General features: G+C 44.1%; 1 protein-coding gene across 6 annotated transcripts in view; it reads left to right on the top strand.

Annotated features, from left to right (window-relative positions):
• Positions 1-27478, top strand: part of RIGI (RNA sensor RIG-I) — a 506425-nt gene that overhangs the window by 199828 nt on the left and 279119 nt on the right. For all 6 annotated transcript variants that reach the window (XR_014970743.1, XR_014970727.1, XM_085634941.1 and 3 more), the window contains one exon: positions 26051-26204. Coding sequence is in view for 4 of the 6 variants with exons in the window: in XM_085634941.1 (XP_085491067.1) it covers positions 26051-26204 (154 nt within the window). In the remaining 2 variants the exon portion in view is untranslated. The remainder of the gene's footprint in view (positions 1-26050; positions 26205-27478) is intronic.

Raw genomic sequence — 27478 nt, 5'->3', positions numbered from 1 at the left:
AGATGAGAGGGTTGGTAATTTGACCAAACTCAGGACTCCAGTCAGCTCGCAAAGTACTCTCCTTCAGCTGGCCCAGTCCCAAATCTGTGCTTACTCATACAGTGCTCAGATTGTATCCAACCTCCACAATAAACCCTATCATGTCTTGTAATCGTTCACTTGTTTCCCTATGAAATTGTAAAGTGCTCTATTTTAAGGCATGGACAAGGGGGGGGGGGACAGTTGTCCCGGGCCCCTGTCTTCCAGGGCCCCTTGGGAAAGTAAAGGCTCTCTTTTGTTCTCTCATCCTCATTTATGTATCTCAACCTTTAATGTTTGAGTACATTTTGTTCGGGATCATAAGGCTTGAATTAGTAGAAAATGGGTAATAAAATACAAAGTTGTTCCAAACAGGGGCCCCAAAATATTTTTCGCCCAAGGCCCCCAAAATCCTTAATGTGACACTGGTGCTCCGATACACATTTGGACATTGTCCGCACAATTAAATTGTGTGGTAATAATACATAACGTTTGGTGCTTTTAGAAATTGCTACAACGGCGATAATTAGCAAAATATCAAATCAATGTTATTTTAGCTATTATTGTGAGAAATGCACTCCCCAAGTCTTGGGGTGTGTCCCTCGGGCACAGTTATTGTCCTCCCGTGGAGGTTTCAAATACTTGTCAAAAGATTAAACTTGAAAGTTCATCGAATTTGAATTTGAAAAACTTTATTTGTCATCGTTTTTTTGGCGTTCATTTCAATCACATTACGATAGCAGAGGCGTAGGTATTGAGCTGGGAATTAATTATTCAAAGGTGTGTCAGCTTGTGAAACTCAGTGTTGAGCCTTTGAGAAAGGAGCAAGGAGCTCTGAAATGCATCAGGCTGGAACTTTAATTGGAATGCAGGTTGCAGTTTTTGTTGAAATAAAGGCTTTCACAAGCAAGCTGCTGTTCGAGTGCATCCTTGCTCTAGGGGCAACTTGTGGAACTGTGTTTATCTCGGCAGCCCAGCCGTGGAGGATTGCACCACCCTGACATTTAAGGGGGCCACGAGGTTGGAATCATGCCAGAACCTCAAAGTGGAACAGCAGCATTTTAAATTGAAAAACAAACTTGCACTCTGAGGCCCATTGGAGGGCTGAAAATCTGCAACAACCTGAGAGACACAGCACCCATTTTGGCAGGTATTTTTTGGCACACACTACAGATCCTAGAAGGCAATGCTCATTAGCGGGTGGGGAATTAATTATTCAAAGGTGTGTCAGCTTGTGAAACTCAGTGTTGAGCCTTTGAGAAAGGAGCAAGGAGCTCTGAAATGCATCAGGCTGGAACTTTAATTGGAATGCAGGTTGCAGTTTTTGTTGAAATAAAGGCTTTCACAAGCAAGCTGCTGTTCGAGTGCATCCTTGCTCTAGGGGCAACTTGTGGAACTATATATATATATATATATATATATATATATATTGCTGCTCCCTTCGCACCTGTGTTCCGAGTCACTCACGGTCGGGTGCTGTAAGTGCGGCGGTGCCAGCCGCATAACATTATCGCTCCAAAATTCTCTAGTCGTAAAGAATTAAGCACTCACGGGTAGCGTGTCAACGAGACTTTATTCCCAGAACAGACGCGTTTCGGCAATCTGCCTTCCTCGGTGTTCACAGCACACCGTAAAACGCCATTATTTAAATCTTTCAATGCATCATGGATTTAAACATAGAAAGAGGACAGCGTGAAGTGCACAGATAATACAGCGCCATTTTGAAATGTGTTCAAAATCAAGTATATGAGTAAATAAACATATACACATGCATACTGGGTACATACAAATTAATCCAAGTTACAAAATTGTCAAAATTAGCAAACTTGATAAAGGCATATTGTCTCAAGTACCAGCACATCAATATTTTGAACAACAATTTTGCGTAAATATTAATTCATAAGGCCGTGTATCGGCTTACGCTTTCTGGCATCCGCTCTACTGCACAAAATCAAGCCGTGTATCGGCATTGCCATCGATCAAACCGTGAATCGGCCTTACTGCCCAACTAACTTTCTACAAAAGCAGAAAAAGTAACTGAAAAAGGCAACGTTAAAAACTCACCATAGTGGTCATTGCCCCACCACACCCCACATATTTACATTGATGTTATTGTTGCCATAACCAACTCTCTACTAGGATCCCAGGTGTACCGATAGTTCCTCATTACTATTCAAACCACGAGGGAATTTGGTTTGTAAGTCTATAATGTAGCGTGATTCTAACCTGCGTAGCTTTTTAAGACGATCCCCTCCTCTGATGTTATCTGGAATATAGTCAAGGCCAAAAAACTGTAAAAAGTTTCTACTGTTGGGATGTTTGTCATCATAGTGCCTTGCTACTGGATATGAGGCGTCACTCTTCAATATTGCTCTCCTGTGCTCTAAAATACGAATCTTTAATGCATGAATGGTACTGCCTATGTACAGCAGTCCACACGGACAGACAAGGCAATAAACTGCATAGGATGTGCTGCAGGTTAGAAACTTGAGGATAGGTTTTTTAAGATTTACATCAGGCACTGTGTATGTCAAAACCCTCTTGCTATTTGAGCAGGCCTTGCACTTACCGCAGGGAAAGAAACCCTGCATGTCTTTCAGAGTGCCCTGTATAGTAGGTTGTTTCACTAGATGACTACTGACTAGCCTATCCTTAAGTGATCTCGCCTTTTTGAAGGTTATCATGGGGTGATCTGGAATATCTTCCCCCATGATATTGTCACTTTTGAGAATATGCCAATTTTTCTTCAACATTCGTTTCAAAAAATTGGCTTCTGCAGAGTATGTGGTGATGATTCTGAACTTGGCTTCTGGGGAGTCAACTGACCCTGCATTTTTGCTGGTTCCACTCTTTTCCTCCAGTAACTGTTGTCTAGGGATCCCCCTGATCTTGGCTAGTGTCTTTTCCAAATGTGTCTTATCATAGCCCCTTATACAGAATCTGGATATACAGTCTTTTGCAGCAGCCTCGAAATCACAAGATCTGGAGCTATTCCGTTTTAATCTCAAGAGCTCTCCGTATGGAATGCTCTGGATTAATTTCGACGGATGATTGCTGGTTGCAAAAAGAATGGAATTGCCCGCTGTACTTTTGCGGTAAAGAGCAGTTTCCAGCTTGCCTGCGGAAACAAACACTTTCAGGTCCAGATAGTCCACTGCCACTGGACTCACTGTACCTGAAAAATGTAAGTTGAGATCGTTGTTGTTTAGAATTTCTATATAATCTCTAGCCGATTCTACTGTGCCATCCCAGACAATGAACAGGTCATCGATGTATCGATACCATGCTTTGACCTCACCCTTTATGTTTCCTCTCTCATAGGTTCTGGGCACCTGCCCCTCCCACCAGCCTACAAACAAGTTGGCATAGCTGGGGGCGAAACAGGTGCCCATCGCCGTGCCAGAGACCTGTTTGAAAAATTGATCCCCAAAAACAAAAATATTGTTCGAGAGGCAGAAGTTTGTAAATTCTATCAGCATAGAATTATGCGCTGCGAATCTCAATGATCTTTTGTTAAGGAAGAATTGGACAGCTTTAATACCATCTTCATGTTGTATACATGTGTATAAACTGGTAATGTCCAATACCATGAGTTTATAATTAGCATCCCAAATTAGAGTATTAAGCTTGCTCAGGAAGTCTTTAGTGTCTTTCACATAAGAATCAAGATGAGACACAAATGAAAACAGAAAATAGTCAATAAACATGGACATGTGCTCTGTTAGACTTCCTTGGGAAGACACGATTGGTCTACCTGGTGGTTTCACATTGTCTTTGTGAATTTTTGGTATGTGATAAAAGGTTGCCACCACAGGGGTAGTATTTCTTAAAAATAGATATTCATCGGTCTCCAACATCTGTCCATCATACCATTTTCTGATCAAAGTCTCATAACTCTTCACACTTTCTTGATAGATTTCCCGAGTAGATTTTACATAGTTTTTACTATCTGACAGCTGTCTCAAGGCTTCACTGCAGTAGTAGTCTCTGGTTTGCAACACTATGTTTCCGCCTTTATCGGAAGGCTTTATAATGATAGATGTGTCATGTAATAGACCATCGAGAGCTCTCTTCTCCTCTTTGGTCAAGTTATCACTATGCTTACGCCTTCGGGTGTTACATCTGAATTTCAACAGGTCCTTAACCATTGTATCCGAGAATACATCTATGGCATCAAATGGTAACTGCGGTACAAATGTCGATTTTGATTTAAAAGGACTTACTTCTGATTGTTGTTCGATACCCACAGCTACTGCCCTTTGCGCCATATCTCCAGTGATGCCTGATTGGGTAGGTGCCCATGTGTTGAGATTCTGCAGAAGTTCAACTCCTGGTAGGTCATTGCAGGTAAGTGTATCAGTTATCGTGATTCTTTCTCCCGCCATGATAGTTCTTGTTGATACTGGTCTTGTCTTGAAATATTTGTGTAGCTTCAGTTTCCGTACAAAATTATACAGGCCAATCCTTGTCTGTGTAAACTCCAGTTTACTAGTGGGGCAGAACGTTAGCCCTAAAGTTAATACCTTGATTTCATGGTTTGTTAATACTTTCGGAGTCAGATTGACAACGGTTAAGTTGGTCTCTTTTACTGGCGTTTCTGATTCCTCTTCTTGCGTGACATCCATGTGGGTGTTTAAATCCATGATGCATTGAAAGATTTAAATAATGGCGTTTTACGGTGTGCTGTGAACACCGAGGAAGGCAGATTGCCGAAACGCGTCTGTTCTGGGAATAAAGTCTCGTTGACACGCTACCCGTGAGTGCTTAATTCTTTACGACTAGAGAATTTTGGAGCGATAATGTTATGCGGCTGGCACCGCCGCACTTACAGCACCCGACCGTGAGTGACTCGGAACACAGGTGCGAAGGGAGCAGCAATCTATAACCGAGCAGCACCGCCGCAGTTATATCACATAATTGCCAACGAACGGTAGCGTCTAGCCTGTGTGGAGAGAGAAGTTATCGAGGCTATGACCGTTCGAATCGGTCCGACAACGCAATCACAGTTGTAAATTTTGGAATTAGCGGCAGGTCGAGGGTCGTGTGTCACAAGCATATTCCCAGTAGCAAATCACCGAACTAAGCAGCATCGTTATGTTCAGTGAAACGGCACGCCGTGAAGCGGCGAAGGATATGTTTAAAACGAAGGAAGGCAATGGAAAGGCTGCCACTGGGGTATCGTCGCCACCTACCAGTAGTCTACATATTAACCTCGTCAAACTAGAACGTCTGTACGAGCGAGAGACAAGGAAGTGGTGGGAGGCCACCTCCCTGCAGAGTTATGTGGACATAAATAGAGTTCCCAGGGGCCTCAGAGTCTACACAGTCCCGTCATATGAAAACCCTGATCCTAATCTGCTCACTGAATGGGCAGAACATACAGCGCGATATTGCCAGGGCACATTAGAAATCTTGGTTAAGTACGCTTGGAGTGACCGAGAGAAGGCCCTTTTGGAGATTAAGGATCTAGAGGAACTTCTGGCGAAAGAAGAGGACAAAAACAAAGTGGATGAACTAATGGGACAAATGAAAGCACGTCTGCTTAAATATGAGAATAAAATCAAGGCCAGAAAACAAGAGAAATTTGAACGGGACGAAAAAGATTACCTACAAGGTAGAGTGCTCACGTTTGCACGTAAATTCGATGGCCCCAGGAGAGAACTAACACAAAGGACAATACCAACAGTAAATATACGAGTGGAAACTTCAGAATCCGACTTAACCGAAAATGAATCAGGTGATGAACGGAACATACAAGTATTGGAAGGGGTTTCTAGGGCGACTCCTTTTCACGACGAGTTCCAGATTATAAGGCAATCATGGCTGCGGGGCGGCAAAAACAAACCACCCGAGTATCAGTCCGGAGAACACGTCGATCAGGGTGGGGCCGGAAGAGGCAGAGGCAAACCCACATGGATGTCACGCAAGAAGAGGAATCAGAAACGCCAGTAAAAGAGACCAACTTAACCGTTGTCAATCTGACTCCGAAAGTATTAACAAACCATGAAATCAAGGTATTAACTTTAGGGCTAACGTTCTGCCCCACTAGTAAACTGGAGTTTACACAGACAAGGATTGACCTGTATAATTTTGTACGGAAACTGAAGCTACACAAATATTTCAAGACAAGACCAGTATCAACAAGAACTATCATGGCGGGAGAAAGAATCACGATAACTGATACACTTACCTGCAATGACCTACCAGGAGTTGAACTTCTGCAGAATCTCAACACATGGGCACCTACCCAATCAGGCATCACTGGAGATATGGCGCAAAGGGCAGTAGCTGTGGGTATCGAACAACAATCAGAAGTAAGTCCTTTTAAATCAAAATCGACATTTGTACCGCAGTTACCATTTGATGCCATAGATGTATTCTCGGATACAATGGTTAAGGACCTGTTGAAATTCAGATGTAACACCGAAGGCGTAAGCATAGTGATAACTTGACCAAAGAGGAGAAGAGAGCTCTCGATGGTCTATTACATGACACATCTATCATTATAAAGCCTTCCGATAAAGGCGGAAACATAGTGTTGCAAACCAGAGACTACTACTGCAGTGAAGCCTTGAGACAGCTGTCAGATAGTAAAAACTATGTAAAATCTACTCGGGAAATCTATCAAGAAAGTGTGAAGAGTTATGAGACTTTGATCAGAAAATGGTATGATGGACAGATGTTGGAGACCGATGAATATCTATTTTTAAGAAATACTACCCCTATGGTGGCAACCTTTTATCACATACCAAAAATTCACAAAGACAATGTGAAACCACCAGGTAGACCAATCGTGTCTTCCCAAGGAAGTCTAACAGAGCACATGTCCATGTTTATTGACTATTTTCTGTTTTCATTTGTGTCTCATCTTGATTCTTATGTGAAAGACACTAAAGACTTCCTGAGCAAGCTTAATACTCTAATTTGGGATGCTAATTATAAACTCATGGTATTGGACATTACCAGTTTATACACATGTATACAACATGAAGATGGTATTAAAGCTGTCCAATTCTTCCTTAACAAAAGATCATTGAGATTCGCAGCGCATAATTCTATGCTGATAGAATTTACAAACTTCTGCCTCTCGAACAATATTTTTGTTTTTGGGGATCAATTTTTCAAACAGGTCTCTGGCACGGCGATGGGCACCTGTTTCGCCCCCAGCTATGCCAACTTGTTTGTAGGCTGGTGGGAGGGGCAGGTGCCCAGAACCTATGAGAGAGGAAACATCAAGGGTGAGGTCAAAGCATGGTATCGATACATCGATAACCTGTTCATTGTCTGGGATGGCACAGTAGAATCGGCTAGAGATTATATAGAAATTCTAAACAACAACGATCTCAACTTACATTTTTCAGGTACAGTGAGTCCAGTGGCAGTGGACTATCTGGACCTGAAAGTGTTTGTTTCCGCAGGCAAGCTGGAAACTGCTCTTTACCGCAAAAGTACAGCGGGCAATTCCATTCTTTTTGCAACCAGCAATCATCCGTCGAAATTAATCCAGAGCATTCCATACGGAGAGCTCTTGAGATTAAAACGGAATAGCTCCAGATCTTGTGATTTCGAGGCTGCTGCAAAAGACTGTATATCCAGATTCTGTATAAGGGGCTATGATAAGACACATTTGGAAAAGACACTAGCCAAGGTCAGGGGGATCCCTAGACAACAGTTACTGGAGGAAAAGAGTGGAACCAGCAAAAATGCAGGGTCAGTTGACTCCCCAGAAGCCAAGTTCAGAATCATCACCACATACTCTGCAGAAGCCAATTTTTTGAAACGAATGTTGAAGAAAAATTGGCATATTCTCAAAAGTGACAATATCATGGGGGAAGATATTCCAGATCACCCCATGATAACCTTCAAAAAGGCGAGATCACTTAAGGATAGGCTAGTCAGTAGTCATCTAGTGAAACAACCTACTATACAGGGCACTCTGAAAGACATGCAGGGTTTCTTTCCCTGCGGTAAGTGCAAGGCCTGCTCAAATAGCAAGAGGGTTTTGACATACACAGTGCCTGATGTAAATCTTAAAAAACCTATCCTCAAGTTTCTAACCTGCAGCACATCCTATGCAGTTTATTGCCTTGTCTGTCCGTGTGGACTGCTGTACATAGGCAGTACCATTCATGCATTAAAGATTCGTATTTTAGAGCACAGGAGAGCAATATTGAAGAGTGACGCCTCATATCCAGTAGCAAGGCACTATGATGACAAACATCCCAACAGTAGAAACTTTTTACAGTTTTTTGGCCTTGACTATATTCCAGATAACATCAGAGGAGGGGATCGTCTTAAAAAGCTACGCAGGTTAGAATCACGCTACATTATAGACTTACAAACCAAATTCCCTCGTGGTTTGAATAGTAATGAGGAACTATCGGTACACCTGGGATCCTAGTAGAGAGTTGGTTATGGCAACAATAACATCAATGTAAATATGTGGGGTGTGGTGGGGCAATGACCACTATGGTGAGTTTTTAACGTTGCCTTTTTCAGTTACTTTTTCTGCTTTTGTAGAAAATTAGTTGGGCAGTAAGGCCGATTCACGGTTTGATCGATGGCAATGCCGATACACGGCTTGATTTTGTGCAGTAGAGCGGATGCCAGAAAGCGTAAGCCGATACACGGCCTTATGAATTAATATTTACGCAAAATTGTTGTTCAAAATATTGATGTGCTGGTACTTGAGACAATATGCCTTTATCAAGTTTGCTAATTTTGACAATTTTGTAACTTGGATTAATTTGTATGTACCCAGTATGCATGTGTATATGTTTATTTACTCATATACTTGATTTTGAACACATTTCAAAATGGCGCTGTATTATCTGTGCACTTCACGCTGTCCTCTTTCTATGTTTAAATCCATGATGCATTGAAAGATTTAAATAATGGCGTTTTACGGTGTGCTGTGAACACCGAGGAAGGCAGATTGCCGAAACGCGTCTGTTCTGGGAATAAAGTCTCGTTGACACGCTACCCGTGAGTGCTTAATTCTTTACGACTAGAGAATTTTGGAGCGATTATATATATATATATATATATATATATATATATATATATATATATATATATATATATATATATATATATACGCATATATCATTTTTTCTCATCCAAATGAAGCCCCCATAGAGGAGGCTAAACAATGTAATCATAAACAAACAAATAACATATTTTGCAATAACATATATATATAATATACATAGACCACAGGAAGGCAAGTATAACGTGAACTCCTTTTAATGAGCAGAGTCATGAAAAAAACTGCAACAGAGCAACATTGTTAGCCTACAGGCTGCATTGGAAACCAATAGCATAGAAAATGAAAACAATTGCACATACAAACTGGCACCGTGCCTTTAAGGCAGCCATGACCCCTAGCTTTCCATCATGCCTCAGGGGTGACAGTTAGGTCAGTTGTTATTTCCGGCTCCTTCAGTCAGGACCCTGGAATTCACTGCTCTATCTTTTTTTACCTTTTTGTCAGAAAATTCTTCTTTGATTGTGGTTTTCTACCTTCACTCAACATCTTTTAGGCTCTAGAGTGAGGTATAACAACTTTTTTGACAGAAAGTGATTTATTTTCTGTCATAATGCCATCTCTTTTTGACCCTTGCCCCTCCTGTGGCAAGAAGAAAGCCAGGTCTGATACACATCTTGTGTGTATCCTCTGTCTCCTTGATTCTCATTCACCAGAGACCTGTCAGCATTGCGAGAAGCTGTCCAGGAGAATCCTCATGGACAGAGAAAGGATTCAAGTATATGGTCTCTCTAAAAGAGGTAGGTCTCCAGTGAGACAGAAGAAAAAGAGAGCAAGATCGACGTCGAGAAGCAAGATTCCGATCTGTTCTCCATCAGCATCGGGATCGGCGTCAAACGTACCAGCGGCGAAGAAGACGTCGTTGTCGAAACCTTTGACGGTGCAGACGCACCATTCGAGTTCAAGATCAAAGACGACTGTTCCAACGTCGAGTCACCAGGTAACAGACCCTCCGTTGATGTCAACCCGGCGACGATCAACGTCGAGGAGCAGGCCTCCATCAGCGTTGGGTGAACACTCATCCTCGAGGCACGGCACTCCGTCGGCGTCCCCTCGCAGGCGGTCGGCGTTGAGGCACAAATCTCCATTGATTGTCTCGTAGACGAGCAACGTCGAGGCACAAGTCTGCGTCAACGTCATCTCGGCGACGATCGATGTAGAGGCATAAGATTTTGTTGGTGACTTCGCATATATCCGCGTCACAAAAGTCACGATCACCGACGTAGAAGAAAAAGACCCCGTCAGTGTCTTCTCAGAGGTTGACATCGAGGCACAAGACCTCGCCAAAGAGGTGATTGACGTCGAGACAAAAGACTCCATCGGCGTCATCACAGGGACGCTCGACATTGAGATTAACTCCTCCTCCATCGTCGTCGACCAGGCGGCGATCGATGTCGAGGCCCAGATTTCCCCTCAGAGAAAGGTCAACATCGAGGCATCGATCTCGATCCGGTTCACGTCCCGTGAGCATTTCTCCATCCCCATCACCGACGTCGAGGGCAGGATCTCCAGCGCTGGTTCATTCAGTGACTCCACGATCAACGTCGAGACACTCTCACCAGTCGGCGTTGACCCATCGCACTGTTTCAAGATCGTCGTCCTGAGGTGGTTATCGCGATGTCGAACAGTGCGACTTCTTCGCCTGAACGCCCCCCGTTCACCTGAAGCTCCTGCAAGGGAAGAGAGGCATAAATTGCCATCTATACACCTCTCTCCTAGATGGATGTTGCCTCAACATCACTAGAAACCATTGGACACTGCACAAGCACTAGATAATCAGGACTACTCCAGTCCTCTGCACAGATCTCCTCTAACTCGACTGGTGCAAGCGGTAGATCTTTCTCCTACTACTATATCTAGGGGTCGAGATTGTACACGTACTCCTGCACCCTCCTCAAGAAGGAGATCCAGGTCTCAAGGTAAGAGGAGAAGACACAAATCTCCAACACCCTCTTCCACCCAGTCTTCAAAGAGGGACTACTCACCTACTCTTACAGACAGTCCACCGTCGAGGATCTCTCCGAAGTGAGTAAGTGTCTTTTGTGAATACCAAAATGAGTAAGTGCCTTCTGTGAATACGAAAATGGTAGTAAGTTTAGGATTTTGTCTTAAGTTAGTTCTGTGAATCGGGCCCATAGAGCTGTATATATATATATATATATATCATCAGTTAGCACAAAAGCCACTTTGGTCTAGACCCAAGGCTCATTCTACTGAAGGAAAAGCTGCTACAGCTACTTTCCTTAACAATGTGCTGATTTCCGAGATATGTAAAGCAGCCACTTGGAGATCTATACATACATTTACAAGACACTATTGTCTTGATTCGGATACCAGAGCAGACACCCAAGTAGGCCAGGCCTCTTTGAGGAATCTGTTCCAACACTGATTAATGCTGGTTGTTGTTGAGTCATTCCTTCTCATTTGCCCGCAGGCGGAGGATGGGCTTGCTACTCTATTCAGTGCTTATGACTATTGATGAGGATCCCCTGGAAGAGAAGGATAAGTTACTTACCTATAATCCTAGTTCTCTTCCAGGGGTATCCTCATCAAAGTCATAAGCAACCCACCCCCCCCCCCCCAGGCAAATGAGACTGTTGTACTGTTAAGCTATATCTTTGTGCCCTGACCTTCAGGTCCCCGCAAAGAACAACTGACCTAACTGTCACCTCTGAGGCATGATGGGAAGCTAGGGGTCATGGCTGCCTTAAAGGCAAGGTGCCAGTTTTTATGTGCAATTGCTTTCATTTTCTATGCTATCTAGTAACACATAGCTCATCTCTCAAATCTCTTTTACTCCTCCCTTCGACCCCTCTACATTTTCTTAAGTCTGAATAACTTTTCCCAAACTACATCTTCATGTTGCCATTCATACTATCTTCTCCAAACCTTCTCTGTCTTTCCCTTTTTCTCCTATGGGCGTCTGGAGAGACGCTTCTCAACACCCTCGTTACCTCGCTCAGGGGGGACTCTAAGATCCAGCCTGCTTTACCCGCGCCAGGAGGCGCTGACGGCGTTCTGCACGCCCGAAGGTGCATATAATCAAGTCGCGGCACCTGCTTCGTGGGAGACGCTTCTCAACACCCTTGTTACCTCGCTCAGGGGGGACTCTAAGATCCAGCCTGCTTTGCCCGCGCCAGGAGGCACTGACGACGTCTGCGCGCCCGGAGGCGCATATAATCAAGTCGCGGCACCCAGTTCGCGGGAGACGCTTCTCAACACACTCGTTACCTCGCTCAGGGGGGACTCTAAGATCCAGCCTGCTTTGCCCGCGCCAGGAGGCGCTGACGGCGTTCTGCGCGCCCGGAGGCGCATATAATCAAGTCGCGGCAGCCGCTTCGTGGGACGTGCACGGGTGCACCCGTGCGAAGGATGGGCATCGCCCAGAAGAGGCCGGGCTGGGCCACCCCCCTAACAAAAGTCGGATGGGGGTCCTGTCGAATCATCATTGTCTGTCCCCAGGTACTGTGGCCATAATATATTCTGTTACTCAGAGATTAGTCTGTGCCAAAATCATTCCCTTGTATCTTCATACTTTGTACCTTGTTATCATTAGTATCCCATTTTGAGTAAGCGCAAGGGTGTAGCGGGGACCCTGGATGACTTCATTGTAAGGGCTGAATCTATGCTTAACCACGAAATCGCATTGACTGAGAGGCGCCTCTCTCTTGATCCTGTGACTCTGCAGAAGCGTCTCTCCCTGGGCCATACTACTTCTGGAGTTACTGGAGATACTAGCTCGCCAATTATTTTACAAGCGGAGTCTTATCCATGTAACCTATCAGTTGTAGAAACTACTCTTGCAGCTACTCCTCAAGGCGATGGCAGACCTACTAGGAATCGAGCAACTAAACCTCAACATAAAGACAAAAAGAAGTAGCTTCCAGGGAAGCGCAAGGGGGGTGTTTGTATTCAAAAAGCTAAGCAACAGAGGAGGCATGCTAATGGGGGAGTGACTCAAACATGTTCCATTGGCACGCAAACAGAAGTCACACCCCCCGTTTCCCTAATTTACACACCTGTGGACGCAGCTTCTAACACTCCTGGGGACTATGCTGATGACTGGGCCCTTAGGCGCATTAAAGAACTGATAGACTATAGCTTTACTCTGTTTCAGGGCCGTCTAGATCATATGGACGCTGTACTGTCTACCATGTCTATTTTGTCGGACAAATATGAGGGTTTGCAACTCATTGGGGAAGGGGCAGGTGCGGGTCTAGATACACCAGCTGCACCTGATGTTCCTAGTAATCGTCTTATTTTGGCTGCTCTAGACGAAGTGATGACTAAGCTTAGTGTCATTGAGGATACCCTAAGGTTGGGACGGGGAATAACTTCAACTAACTCCACAATAAACCCTTCACATAATCCTCTAAACCTTGTGCGGGAAATTGGAAAGATGACTCCTCCTATGCAAACTACAGACATGCATATAGCACTGTTCTGCTTGGGTTTTCGGATCAGATAGAACCCGCTCATCAGAGCCTCACTAACCCAGCCAGAACGTTACCCCCTCCCTAGAACCTATTTACAATCCTGCAACCACATATATCTATCACCTAAGGACAGGGGATTCCTACTATGCATACCAAGACCTCACAATCGGCGGCCTCGCGATCCCATACGGATCCAGACCTTTCTGCCCATATGACAGTATCACAAGTGGCGGCCTCGCGGTCCCATACGAACCCAGACCTCTCTACCCAGACGGCAGTCTCAGCACAATCGGCGGCCTCGCGATCCCATACGGATCCAGACCTCTCTGCCCATACGACAGTATCACAAGTGGCGGCCTCGCGGTCCCATACGAACCCAGACCTCTCTACCCAGACGGCAGTCTCAGCACAATCGGCGGCCTCGCGATCCCCTACGAATCCAGACCTCTCTGCCCGTACGACAGTATCACAAGTGGCGGCCTCGCGGTCCCATACGAACCCAGACCTCTCTACCCAGACGGCAGTCTCAGCACAATCGGCGGCCTCGCGATCCCCTACGAATCCAGACCTCTCTGCCCGTACGACAGTATCACAAGTGGCGGCCTCGCGGTCCCATACGAACCCAGACCTCTCTACCCAGACGGCAGTCTCAGCACAATCGGCGGCCTCGCGATCCCCTACGAATCCAGACCTCTCTGCCCGTACGACAGTATCACAAGTGGCGGCCTCGCGGTCCCATACGAACCCAGACCTCTCTACCCAGACGGCAGTCTCAGCACAATCGGCGGCCTCGCGATCCCCTACGAATCCAGACCTCTCTGCCCGTACGACAGTATCACAAGTGGCGGCCTCGCGGTCCCATACGAACCCAGACCTCTCTACCCAGACGGCAGTCTCAGCACAATCGGCGGCCTCGCGATCCCCTACGAATCCAGACCTCTGTGCCCATACGACAGTATCACAAGTGGCGGCCTCGCGGTCCCATACGAACCCAGACCTCTCTGCCCATATGACAGTATCAGCACAATCGGCGGCCTCGCGATCCCCTACGAATCCAGACCTCTCTGCCCGTACGACAGTATCACAAGTGGCGGCCTCGCGGTCCCATACGAACCCAGACCTCTCTACCCAAACGGCAGTCTCAGCACAATCGGCGGCCTCGCGATCCCCTACGAATCCAGACCTCTCTGCCCATACGACAGTATCACACTATCGGCCGCCTCGCGATCCCCTACGAATCCAGACCTCTCTACCTAGACGGCAGTCTCATACGACAGTTCATCCTATGATCACCATAACATACAAAAAGGGAATCAGTCTCACTATTCATCAGATCACACAAGGATTGCCAGTTCGGGCATAGCCTGTTCTCAGGTTCGAGGGGCTCCTCTTTCCTTTATTCAGTTACCACTTACCTGATCAGGGTTAACATCTGTTCATATAGCCGCAGCTGACTAGAAGAATAGGCTACCCTCTTATGCAAGAACACGCATCACATGTTGGTTCACTACAAACTGGATACTTTATTACTCATTACATACACAATCACATAACATTACGATATAACACATAACCTGCAAAGAAAAGTGAAAGATTAAGTTGTACACTCTAATAAGAAAGGGTCGACATCACCTTAGTAGTATGTAGCCTGCACTCAGTGGTCATCTAGGCTCCCTTCTCGTCTGTGCCTCGGCTCGCCTGGAATCACCCTTCTCCGAGTCACTGGGACCTCTTCCTTATCGGCTACTCTCTCCTCTCTGGCTATTCTGTTAGGAAAGCATCTGTCTCTCGGTTCTTCTCCGCCTTCAAGATGGCGTCTGTCTTCCCAGGAATAAGTAGTAGCTTTACTGCTAACGGCTAGATGCCGCCTACGGACTGAACATGTAACTGCCTCAGACTTTCACTAATATAGAGGTGCATTTCCTCATGGAAAATTCCGGCCCGTAACCTGCCGCCCACCAAATTCTTGTACCTCCCCGTACCAAGGACACGTTCCCAGCCGGCCGGCCTGATGTAGTGTCTTCGGCATGAAGAAAAATACAATCCTTCGATAAGGGCCGGCCTGAACCGGTTCTCTCCAAGCGAATAACACCTCATAACTAAAACATTACTTTTGACCTAGAATCATCCCAAGCTGCCGGAGCAGAAAGAAAGATGGAGTCTCTCCCGTTTGAGGCCTACCAGGCCTGAATTCAGCACAGCTCCATGAAATACCCTCACTACAGGACAGGTTATCCCTAATACTAACGAATCTATCCCCTAGGCTATGTGTGCAAGCCCTGATCTATTGGGAAGAGCACAGAATCATGTCGAAGTGCCTAGTAAATAGGCTCCATTCACTACTCTAACCCTTAGGCTTGAATGGTAAGAGACTGAAGTCACATTCAATCACTTGTTAACACAAGAGGGCCGGGAAAATCGAGCAGAACAAGCACATAAACCACTTGAAGGCCATAAGGGAGCCAATAATGTTTCCTATACAGGGCCTCTGGGTCTCTTTAATTTAAATGACACGCAATCCCAGCCTCGACCCCTGCTTATCCCACGTGTGCCCCACTTGGTAATGGAGGAGGACAGATTAAATCTGCCCCCAGAAGCTACTCCATGTACCATTGTACTAGCAAATGCCCCACGGCTAACTCCTGTGATCAAGGAAACATGGTAGGGTCTGAGAAATAAGTCCCTTTGCTGGCTGGGGACAAAAACCGGGCTCATAGGGGTTCTTTTTGACGAGTTTAAAATGGTAAGACGATTCGGCTGGGTAGGGAAAATGGAGAAAAAACTCCCAGGTGATTGTATTGTACTTATCTTTAGGTCGCGGAGGTTGGTACAGGAGGTTCTATGGAGACTCGGCAGTGATCTTGTAAATAGAAATGGTATAAATGTATTGCCCCTTGGCTTTTTTTACCCCCCCAACGAATAACTCTAACTATTCTATAAAGCAGAGAACTACTAACTCTGGTACTAATTTTAGTACACAAGATTGCTGCAGGTTGCCAATGTATAACAGATTTGATATTTTACAAGATCTAGAGGACATTGATTGACTCGCCCCCACGTTGACCACTGTAGTGCAACAAGGGCTAACTCGATCTACCCTCTCTTGTGTAGGTAACAAAACCATGACTCCTGTAGCCGGAGAATCTATTAATGACGCCCCTAGCATTAGGGCTAGCCATCCTGATGACCACAACATAGCTGCCTGGGAAAATTGAATGACATACTACTTGCTAGGGATGTGAATACATCTGACAATAGAATTAATGGGTCACAAACTGTAATTGAAAGCACCCTGTTTTCACCCTTAGCAGTAGACAATTATGATTTATCTAATAATGAGGGAATTAGTAATGACCCGGTAAACTAACCAGTAAATCGTCGTGTTGAGCATTACAACAATGGCGGGCTTGTATTTGCAACCTGGAATGTGTATGGGCTTGCTGGTAAGGTTCTTATACCTGATTGCGCCAAGTTCATTCATAGTAACGATGTTATATGTCTTCAAGAGACCTAGTCTACTAGCCCTGTCCATGTTGAAGGATATTCATCACATTTTGTAGTAGCTACTAGATCACATTCTGGACGGGCAAAGGGGGGGCCTGCAATTTCTTATTTCAAATAAAATTGCCACCGTCGTCAGAAAGGTTTTAACCATAGGCCCATATGCGCAATTCCTATGGCTAAGCAAAAAGGGGGAGAAAGATCTGAAAATTGAAAATTTTTACAATAATATTTTTGATAGTTCACGCGATAGTGTGGTAATAGAAATTGATCAGGGCCTGGAAACATTTTTATCTGGGATTAATGTTGAGTACGCCATTATCTGGGCAGGGGATTTCAATCTACAGGCCTGTGGAGCACCTAATACCAAGCCATGTGGCCTTATAAATATAGAGGAGGAATCTACTCATTTCTGTCACACGACCTATTGGGAAGCACTTAACCTGATGATGGCTAAATATGATCTTAGAGGAGCTGGGGGTGTAAATGAGACCCCGATCCAACCTTTATAGGTAGAATCTCCTGCTCTATAATTGATCATGTCCTGGTTTCCGCTCATGTAAGCCATTTGTGTGGCAACCTCACTGTGGTTCCCACCGTGCTTAGTGACCATAACCTTTTAAGACTACCCTTCCTGTTTTGGGGGAAGAGGATGGATGTCCTTAACTCAATCACACATATAAAACCGGTTGGAACTAATGGGGTTACTATTAAATGGACTGGTATTGACCCCATACTAACAATGAAGAAAATTGTAATTGCTAATAAAAGTGAAATTACATATTGCCTCCAGGAGGAAATTACCCCATCAATATTAATTGAGAACTTTTTTAACATTACTAAATCGATCAACTCCATTTTAACAAAGATCCCTGGGCCATTTGGTAATAAGAAGAAGGGGTGTTTTGATGGCGCCTGCACCAAAGCACTTAGGTGTTTAAATGGTGCCCTGTCCCAATCCCCACGTTATTATTCAATCTTTAAGGTTCGAATATAAAACTGCTATAATATCCCGTAAAAGGATTCTTAATGAAGAGGCATGGGAAAATCTGGCAATTGCTGCTTAAACTAGAAACAATAAACTTTTCTGGGAGACGGTAAATGCCCCATTTCTGAAGAACAATAGTGTCCCAGAAATGTGTTCTTTTGTACCAGCAGATAAATGGGTGGAACATTTTTCCAAAATGTTTCTAAGTAATAGGCAGCCGGCTACAGGGCCGGATGAACACGCCAGTGGAATTAACCTCTCCCTGAACATTACAAACGAAGAAGTGATTCAGGCTATTAATACTAGTGCAGGGGGACGGGCCCCAGGGCCGGATGGTGTCCCGGTTGATGTCTTCAAAACAGCGCCTACTCTATGGGGACCCATTCTAAATAGGGTTTTTAACACAGCTGCTACTGATATAATCCCCAAGACATGGTACGAATCGATAATTATACCTATATTCAAAAAGGAGAATAAAGAAGACCTTAGAAATTACCGTCCAATATCACTCATAGATACATCTATGAAAGTAATGAGTAGGGTTCTCCTTAAAAGATTGAAGGAATGGGCAACTGAATATTCTGTTCTGTCACCTGTCCAATATGGATTTAGGAAACGTTTAGGGGCTATCGAACAATGTACTAATTTAGTATTGATTATTGGGAAATATACTACGGCAAAATTCAGAATCCCTTTACCTTTGTTTTGCTGATCTAAGCAGCGCATTCGATTTAGGTGATCACCATTTGTTGTGGTCAACTTTATCAGAGATGGGTGCCCCTAGGGCCATTATTGGGTTCCTTTCCCGCCTGTACGAAAAACGTACTACCCGGGTCCGTTTAGGCCCTCAGGGAGAATATACAGCGAACTTTAATGTGGGACGGGGGATTCGGCACCAATTTTATTCTCATTATTTTTAAACAGTATTGATAATCACTTACAGGCAATTCATGCAGATGTCCCTATGGTGGCAGGTTACCCAACACCAATTTTATTATATGCGGACGATGCCGTTCTTATTGCAAGAACCCCAATAGGTTTACAGAGACTGATGGATGCATTCTCTGATTTTATGCTACAGAAGAAAATAATTATAAATAAATCTAAAACTTACACCATGCAATGTGGGAATAAACCTAAATCCTCTAAAACCTTTTATATTGAAAATACCATTATCAAGACCGTGAATTCCTTTTGTTATCTAGGTATTCATTTTCACAGATAATGGTTCATGGTCCCAACATATTGCATACACGAAAGCAAAAATGAGTAAGGCATCCCAAGGGATCTTTAAATTTTCCTCTAAGTTGGGGAGCCGGACAATTATGGGAATGGTAGACTTATTTTAAGCAAAAAGTATAAGTATAGCCATGTATGGGGCTCGGCTATGGGGTTACTCTAATAGCAAAGACTTGCAACTCCAAGAAAATATGTTCCTGAAACGCCTATTATACCTACCACCATCTGCATCTAATTTTATTGCACACCACAAGGTGGGCCATAGGTTTCTAGAAGATTCCCTACTGGCTCGACCTATATTATTGTGGGATTCAATTTGGAAAAGAGAGGAAACATGTTTTACTAAATCAATTATTTTAGACTGTCTTAAATTGCAAAAGGCACTTAACGTTCAGTGGCTGCTATATCTTAATACGGTTTTAGAAAAAACTTATAAAACATCAGTGTGGTCAGAAATGCCCAAAACCTTGGCACACACTAAGAAAGAAATAAGAGACACCTTTTTAGAAAATAGGATGGATTCCAGGTTATTGATTGAAACGAACAAATCAACTGTCTCCCTATATATGTCATATAGCACCGATACGCTTACTAGTAATTACCTTTTGCAGGTTGCCTTTGGACAACATCGATATGTTCTAACAAGGTTTAGATGTGGCATTGTACATTTTCTTGTAGCCTTTCCTACTATGCGGTTACACCCGCCCGCAGATTATGTATGTTCTTGTGACAGTCTAAGTAAGCAGAGCACGTTGCACTTTCTGTTGCTGTGTACATTTTATAAGAATCTAAGGCGGTTTTATTTAAAGCCATTATTTATTAATCATAATATTAGATCATGTAAGGAGGCTATGATTTTTATGATGAGATTAGGAGACCCCCTTGACTTGCTATAGTGTTGCACTGTACATTCGGAAAGCAATTGATGAGAGGAAAATAATAAGACTATAGGAGTAATGAATTTGAATGTCCGGTCTTATAAATGATCATTTTGGGTGGGATTATCATATTTTGTTTTTAAATTATTTTAATACTGTTATGGTTAATATATATGTATGTGTTTTAATGTTTTAGCATGATGTAATGGTCCTTTTAACGATTGTGCTTTTATGGCTATCGGTTGATAGTCGAGTAAAGATAATGAAAGAAGGTATGAATAACTTTTCCCAAACTACATCTTCATCTTGCCATTCGTACTATCTTCTCCAAACCTTCTCTGTCTTTCCCTTTTTCTCCTATGGGCGTCTGCCACAACAGGCGTTTCCACTGAACTTTGCCCTGTTGAGGCTAAGATCAAACTCATCCAGGACTCCTTTCCTTCGAGTGGACCGGTCACGTTGCCGGTGCCAGAGGCGGGTATGCCCCCCCCAGTCATGCAGGGCGCCATATTGGCTGAGTTTCCATCTCTGCCAGCCTCCGCCTCCCTTGCGCTCATGGGCAATTTAAAATCTGGGTCTCCGTTTGACCCCTGCCCAGCTAAGCTTCTGGGTAAATTGGCGGAGGTGGTTAATCCGCTGGCTCACCCTCTTCTCAACCTTTCGTTGAGTTCGGGAGAGGTGCCGCCATCATGGAAGCAGGCAATGGTCATCCCGTTGCTTAAAAAGCCGGGACTTGACCCGAAAGCCCCAGCCAATTACAGGCCTATCTCGCTGCTGCCGGCTTTTGTAAAAATCTTGGAAAAGCACGTTCAGTCGGTGCTCTCCAATTTTTTGGAGTCTCATGAGATCTTGCACGACTCCCAGTCAGGCTTCCGCTCAAACCGCAGCACCGAGACCGCGCTCCTTGAGGTTTCGGAAACCATCAAAGGGGTGCTGGATTCCGGGGGCAAAGTCATGCTGGTGTTGTTGGACCTGTCGGCGGCCTTTGACACCGTCCCCCATGAGGGCCTGCTCGCAAGACTCTTTGAGATTGGCCTGCGGGGGACGGTGCTCAAATGGTTTTCTTCCTTCTTGGCCGGCCGCCGGCAAACGATCTGGACATCATCTGACACCGCTGTAATGCCGCCTTTGGGAGTCGGGGTCCCTCAGGGCTCTATATTGAGCCCGACCCTCTTTAATATCTATATGACCCCTTTGGCGGCGGTGGCGGAGTCTTTTGGTGCCCGGATCGTGTCGTATGCCGACGACACTCAGCTCCTCTTCTCATGTGAGAGGGGTGCTGACTTTGACGGGGAGAGTATCCAGAATTGCCTTGGGGCTGTGTTCGCATGGTTCCAACTGCACAGCCTCAAGTGCAATTCCGATAAATCGGAGGTACTCTTCTTCGGGTGCGATTCGGAGCCCAGCTGGCAGGCCTGGTGGCCTATCGACATGTTCCCTCCGTCCGGCTCTTCTCCCATGGCTAAAAACCTGGGGGTTAAGATGGACAAGGGGCTGACGATGAAAGCCCAGATTCTGGGGGTAACCGGCACCTGTTTCGGCCTGCTAAAAATGTTGCGGAAGTTTCTGCCTCTCTTGTCCGAGGAGCACAGGAGGTTGACGGTGCAGGCCCTGATAGGCTCCAGGTTGGATTATGCCAACAGCCTGTACCTGGGCCTGCCAGAGTATTTGCTGCAGAGGCTTCAAGTGGCACAGAACGCGGCGGCCAGGGCCATCTTTGGCCTAAGTAGACGCTTCAGCGCCTCTGGGTTGTTGGTGACGCTACACTGGCTACCCATCCGCAAACGGATTGCTTTTAAGGCTCTGACCTTGGCCTATAAAGCTCTCCATGTGGTGGGAGCTAAACATCTTCAAAAGAGACTCACTTTTTACCATCCCACTCGCGCGTTGAGGTCGGAATCTTTACTTCTTGCGGCTGTTCCACGTGTGAAGAGGGCTCGCCTCGGGGGCCGCTCCTTCAGTCTGCTGGCCCCACAGATGTGGAATTCCTTACCGCTCCCTTTGCGGGGGGCGACTACTCTTTTTGATTTTAGGAAAGGCCTCAAAACCTGGCTGTTTTCTCAATAGGTTTGCTTGGAGCCCCGTTTCTTTTGTGGACTTTTGAACTGTTTTCTCTGTGTTGTGTTATTTTGTAACCTGTTCACCTTACCTAAAGCGCCGGGATTCTCTTTTTGAGTAACCGTTGCGCTATACAAAAAAATAAATAACATAACATAACATAACTGTGTATATGCATCACCCTTTTCACCCTGATATATATTTTTTTTTACAGTTATATATAGTGCGAACTTGACCCGAATCGAGTATCAGAGCACTTCACATAGCACAAGTTGCATTACATGAGGACACATTCATGTTTTTTGTTAGGTACGGAGAGATTAAGTGATTTGCCCAGAATCACAGGATGTTCAGCGTCAATGCCGAGACTCAAACCTAGTTCCCCAGATTCGAGGTCGACCGCCCTAGCCGTTAGGCCAACTCCTCTCCCCAAATATATGATATGCTCTTAGGACACAGCTTCGATCTTGCACGTGGAAGGCCTAGCACTGTAGCTCCCTATAAGTCCTATTCCATATGCACTGTAGTGGTCTTAAGTGGCAAATTCCAAAATGACAACCAAACAGTCGAATACTTTAAACAATTGTGAATTCCTACTAGCCCTTGTCAAAATGCATTTGCAAAGGATGACTGTGACAGCTGTTAGTCCCGGTTACAGGTAAAAGGAGAAAAAAAAGAATAGAATGGGATTTCCAGAGGAGCTGTTGCTCAAAGAGGGAATGAAGGAAAGCAAAGTCCCACAAAACAGTAGTTACTACCAATATGAAAAGAAAATAGGAAATATCAATTAAAGCTCTTTGCTACAAAAGTATGACTATACTATAAAGATAGCAAAGCATCAGCCCCAGTCATTGAAACAACATAAAAACTGTTATGATAAAAAGTTAGGAGCTCATAAAAATAGAAAGTGAAGGTAAGCTAGAATCTGCAGGAGCCCAATGCAATAAAAATAGATGGAATAAAATGGAAGCCTCATTAATTAAAAAGTCAGTAGCGCTACTCTTGAAAAGTAAGGACAATACATTACTTTAAAAACGGGGGTCTTCATCTGCAAGAAGTGAGAGCGATCAAGTTACAAGGCCCTTGTCATTTCAACCAGCTATCTTAACAGCCCAGCATAGTACCTATAGTACCTGCTATGCATGATATTTTGATACACCGAGATTGAATCAATTGTGTCATCATGATGAAGGGGTAAGTGGTTGTACCCGACGGGGGTCTCTTAACACTAGTGGTTGTAAAGTCACATTATAGCAACTTTACCTGCTGCAGCGGAGTTTACCAGCTCTACTCATCCATACACACATCACTCATTTGGGCCCATATACATTCATACACTCAATGAGCTAGTAAATATCCACTGGTCATCAATTTTATTTTACCCTAGGAAACCTTTACACCAGTATTCTTACCATTCCTGTCTCCTGAGTAAATGAACATTCGAAAGATCTAGTAGTAGATTAGAATAGGAAGGAAAATACAATAATGCATTTAATTTTATCTAAAAGAACCACAGACTCAGAAGAAGTTGTAAATGTTTATCTGAATTAATAATTTTGTGAGTCAAATCAAAATGCACATGGATATACCAGAATTCTCCATCAGGAAAAATAGTGCAGTTAGCTTGTAATCAATTCGCATTAATAAATTCTTGCAATGACAGCACCTGAGGAGAGAAAGAATAGAGAGCAAGTACGGAGCATTAACCCTACAATTATATTTACCTAGAATGGTGTGAGGACCTCGACATCAGAGAGTCAAGGAATTCAGGACCAGTTCAGGACTGGGAAGGTGACCTCTTCTAGTGTAACACCAGCATTACAACCCTCTCTGGTGCTACTCTCTCCAGCTCGGGCTCAACGGACCCCTTGATGTGCCTCCTCGGTTATTCCGCGAATTTTCCTAGTGTTGGACTCTTCAGTCAGATTGCAGCTAAATCTGGCAGCATCTCAGCATAGCATCATCATCTCAGCATCAAGTGTGTCTAACTAACTAGAACTTACCTTTGTTATACCAATTCAAATGTATAATCCACCCCCAAATGTTTCACTTCCATGTTCACCCGCAATTTTGATTGGGCTAAGCAGTGGGGTGAGGGCATCACACCATACTAAGTGCAATATTTTTCTTTAGTCTATTGCCTAGCTCCACGCCCCTTAATTTTAATACCCACAAGCTTTATTCCCACAAGCATTTCATATGTGGATCGATAAGTCTGTAATACAATGTTGTGTCTTCTTCCTCTCGTAGGGTCAAGAGTTGTTCTTCCCATGTCCTTGCTGGGCTTAGGGTTTGGCAGTCACCCAATGAGTTCATCGGTCTCAGGACAAGCAGAAGTAACGCAGGCATAGTTGCCACAAGGAAACAAAGACATGGTCACCCTCCAAGGCCCAAATACGAACTATTAATAAAGTCAGAGAAGAACATGTTAGAATACAAAATTAAATGATTTCACTGAATACCACCTACTTCTACTCTAACCCCATTTACTTAATAAATCTTTTGCATTAACGGCTTAGTAAAACTTGCATAGGTTAGTTTCAGCTCAGCATGTGCGTTAGTGCGTTACATTAAAGCAGCCATATTAAAAGCTATTGCGCATTTGCCAAAATTTCCCCCCAAGCGACAGAAGACGCCATACTAAATAGACGCATGCGCAGTAAAGTTCCCGCGTTTTGGCGGCCATTTTAGGACACTCGGTTTACTGGTGAGTAGAATACATAGAAACGCTTCACCTAGATACGAAATGTAAAATGTGGTGCAGAATTAATACTCACGGACAGGTTGATTACAATGTTAAAGGTTATTCGAGAGGTTTGCATACGAGCAAGTCTCTTTTTATACAAAACTTTGCTCCATCATACCTAATTTATATCACATGAGACAGCTCTATTGTTTCTCAAGATGTTTCTAAGTCAATATTAAGTCAGTATATGAACCGGTTTGCAATCTGTACTATGCCAAAAGCAGATATCCTGGCTTTATGATTGTATAGCATATGCAGAATATCATCTTATATAAATATTGGAACCTAAATACCGTTTACAAAAATGTAGTCCCGTTGTGTGTAGAATGTAGATCGTAGATCTTCTATTATTTTAATTTCATTAGGGAAATGTTGTTGTAAATGATGGTTAGGACACTATATTTATGAAGGAGGATACTCCTACAGCGATATTCTAGAACCACACAAGTTTTACTGCTGGTAAAAGGGCCCATTTGCTTATGTCCTAGAAATAGACAAAATTGCACATTGAAAACAAAGGTACTTCATGAAAGGAGCTTGCGTTGTCACTGTTCGCAGCAGACCGTTCATCAGAGCTTAATTTGTAAAGGAAAGAGTGCTAGTGCCCAAGGCTCTACTCAGAAGCCTGCGTCCAGTGCTATTAAATGTTGGTAGTTGGATTAAATCTTTAATCCACTACCAGACTTGAATCAACCTCAGGCCTCTTTAATCCACTGCGAGACATGAATCAATCTCATGCCTCTCTAATCCAGTACCAGACACACCCTGCCCCTTTATGTCTCTCGTGCAGGTTCATACCTTCTACCTTTTTGACTTTTTTCTGTGTTTCTCTTCCTCCTTCTTTTCTTAGTTTGTTTTCTCTCTCCTATTCTCAGTCAATATCTGATGAGGAGAACAAGTGGCAGTCCCAAACAATGAGTCCCGGTTGACCCCATGGGCAACCACCTGCTCAAATTAAATACTGCGGTTGTGTCATAGTTTAAAGATGACATGACATTTATGTAAGATGATAGTGTTCACAGTAAGATTCGTACCCATGAACATGGCAGTTTTGTTACATTTGTGCTAAAAATTAAGATGTTGTTGGTAAATCTTTAATTTTGGTTGATATATCTTTGTTCTCTCTCTCAAATTCAACAGGTTCTGGTAAAACCCTTGTATCCCTGGAAATTTGTGACCATCATCTCAAAACCCAACCCCAGGGACAAAAGGGAAAGGTCCTCTTCCTGGCTACGAAAGTGCCAGTGTACGAACAGCAGAAGAACGTCTTCAAACAGTACTTCGACAACAGTGGGTATGTGGATATTGTGCTGCCTGCCATACCCTTCTCAGCATTTGCGGGCCTAGGCAAGACACATTTTACACATTGACATACGCAGAACTGTAGTTTCGTGCTCACTTAATCAAAGAAAATAAAATTGAGGAGGATTGGAACAGGGAAAAGCCACCACTGAAAAATGTTATACATTCTCCATACACAACACAGTGCTCAATTTTGTAATATTTGATCATTTTCCTGACGCAACAATATCATAAATTAAGCATAGACTGCAACACAGTCATCTTCGATCACACTCACTCAACGACAGAGCAGCACTGCTTAAAAGATAGAATTCTATTTTACTATATAAATGTACCTTGCAATTTTAATGAATATTGTTGAGTAATATGTTGACCATTGGAATTATAATCCACTAACAATTGAACCGTCAGATTGTCTATTGTAAAGATAAATAGTAGGATCGTATTATCTTTAAAATGTGAGAGATAAATATACCACATGTACTAACTCTGCCTAAGCTGGATCCATCTGTCTCATATTGCACCAGAAAATTGAAAGTTCACCGGGAAACTTGTGATGTGATTGAGCATCTGGAACCCAAATGTCTTTAATAAGAAAAACACAGACCACTCCAGTAATTTGCCAAACCATTAGAACAGATTTGGAGGATTTTCTGTGTGTGTAGTAGGAAAGAATGTCTGTAAGAATCCTTAGATAGTAGCCCACTTTTAAAGTGAAGGGTGATGAGATTGTGAGCCAGAAAAGGGGTTCTCTGATGGTGGTCTACTGCTGCCTCCTGTTCTACATTCTAATGCGGAGCATGGAGAAAGAAATTCAGCAGATCCAAAGTTTACAGAATCGAGTAACTATGCTCCATTAGAACCTAGAGAAGTCAGCCCACATCACTCAAGTTCAGAAAGATGTCCATTGGCCCCCAAAGGAGCAAATGATTGCATTTAGAATGTGCTCTACTGCTAGAAAGCTTTCCAGGGACAAGACTCAAATTGCCTGTAGAGACTGCCGCCCCCTTCCCCCAATGAACCATGTCAGATTAAAGCAAGAAGGGATGGCCCTAGACTAGCCGAAGCCTGTGCAGGTAAGAGCGGGGGGGGCCAGGTGAGGCGGGATTTTGACAGATGATGACGAGGGAAAATTAAATAAATAATACATTTTCCCTCTGCATCGTCTGTCTAAATCCCCCTTCACCCGGCCCCACCGCTCTTACCTGCACGAGACGCGGCTGTGCTAGACCCTTCAGAAACCTGGGCCTGAAACCATGGAATGCC

The sequence above is a fragment of the Triturus cristatus genome, chromosome 2_1 (assembly GCF_964204655.1).
Source record: "Triturus cristatus chromosome 2_1, aTriCri1.1, whole genome shotgun sequence".
Classification (NCBI taxonomy): Eukaryota; Metazoa; Chordata; class Amphibia; order Caudata; family Salamandridae; genus Triturus; species Triturus cristatus.
This window is presented reverse-complemented; position numbering and strand designations above follow the sequence as displayed.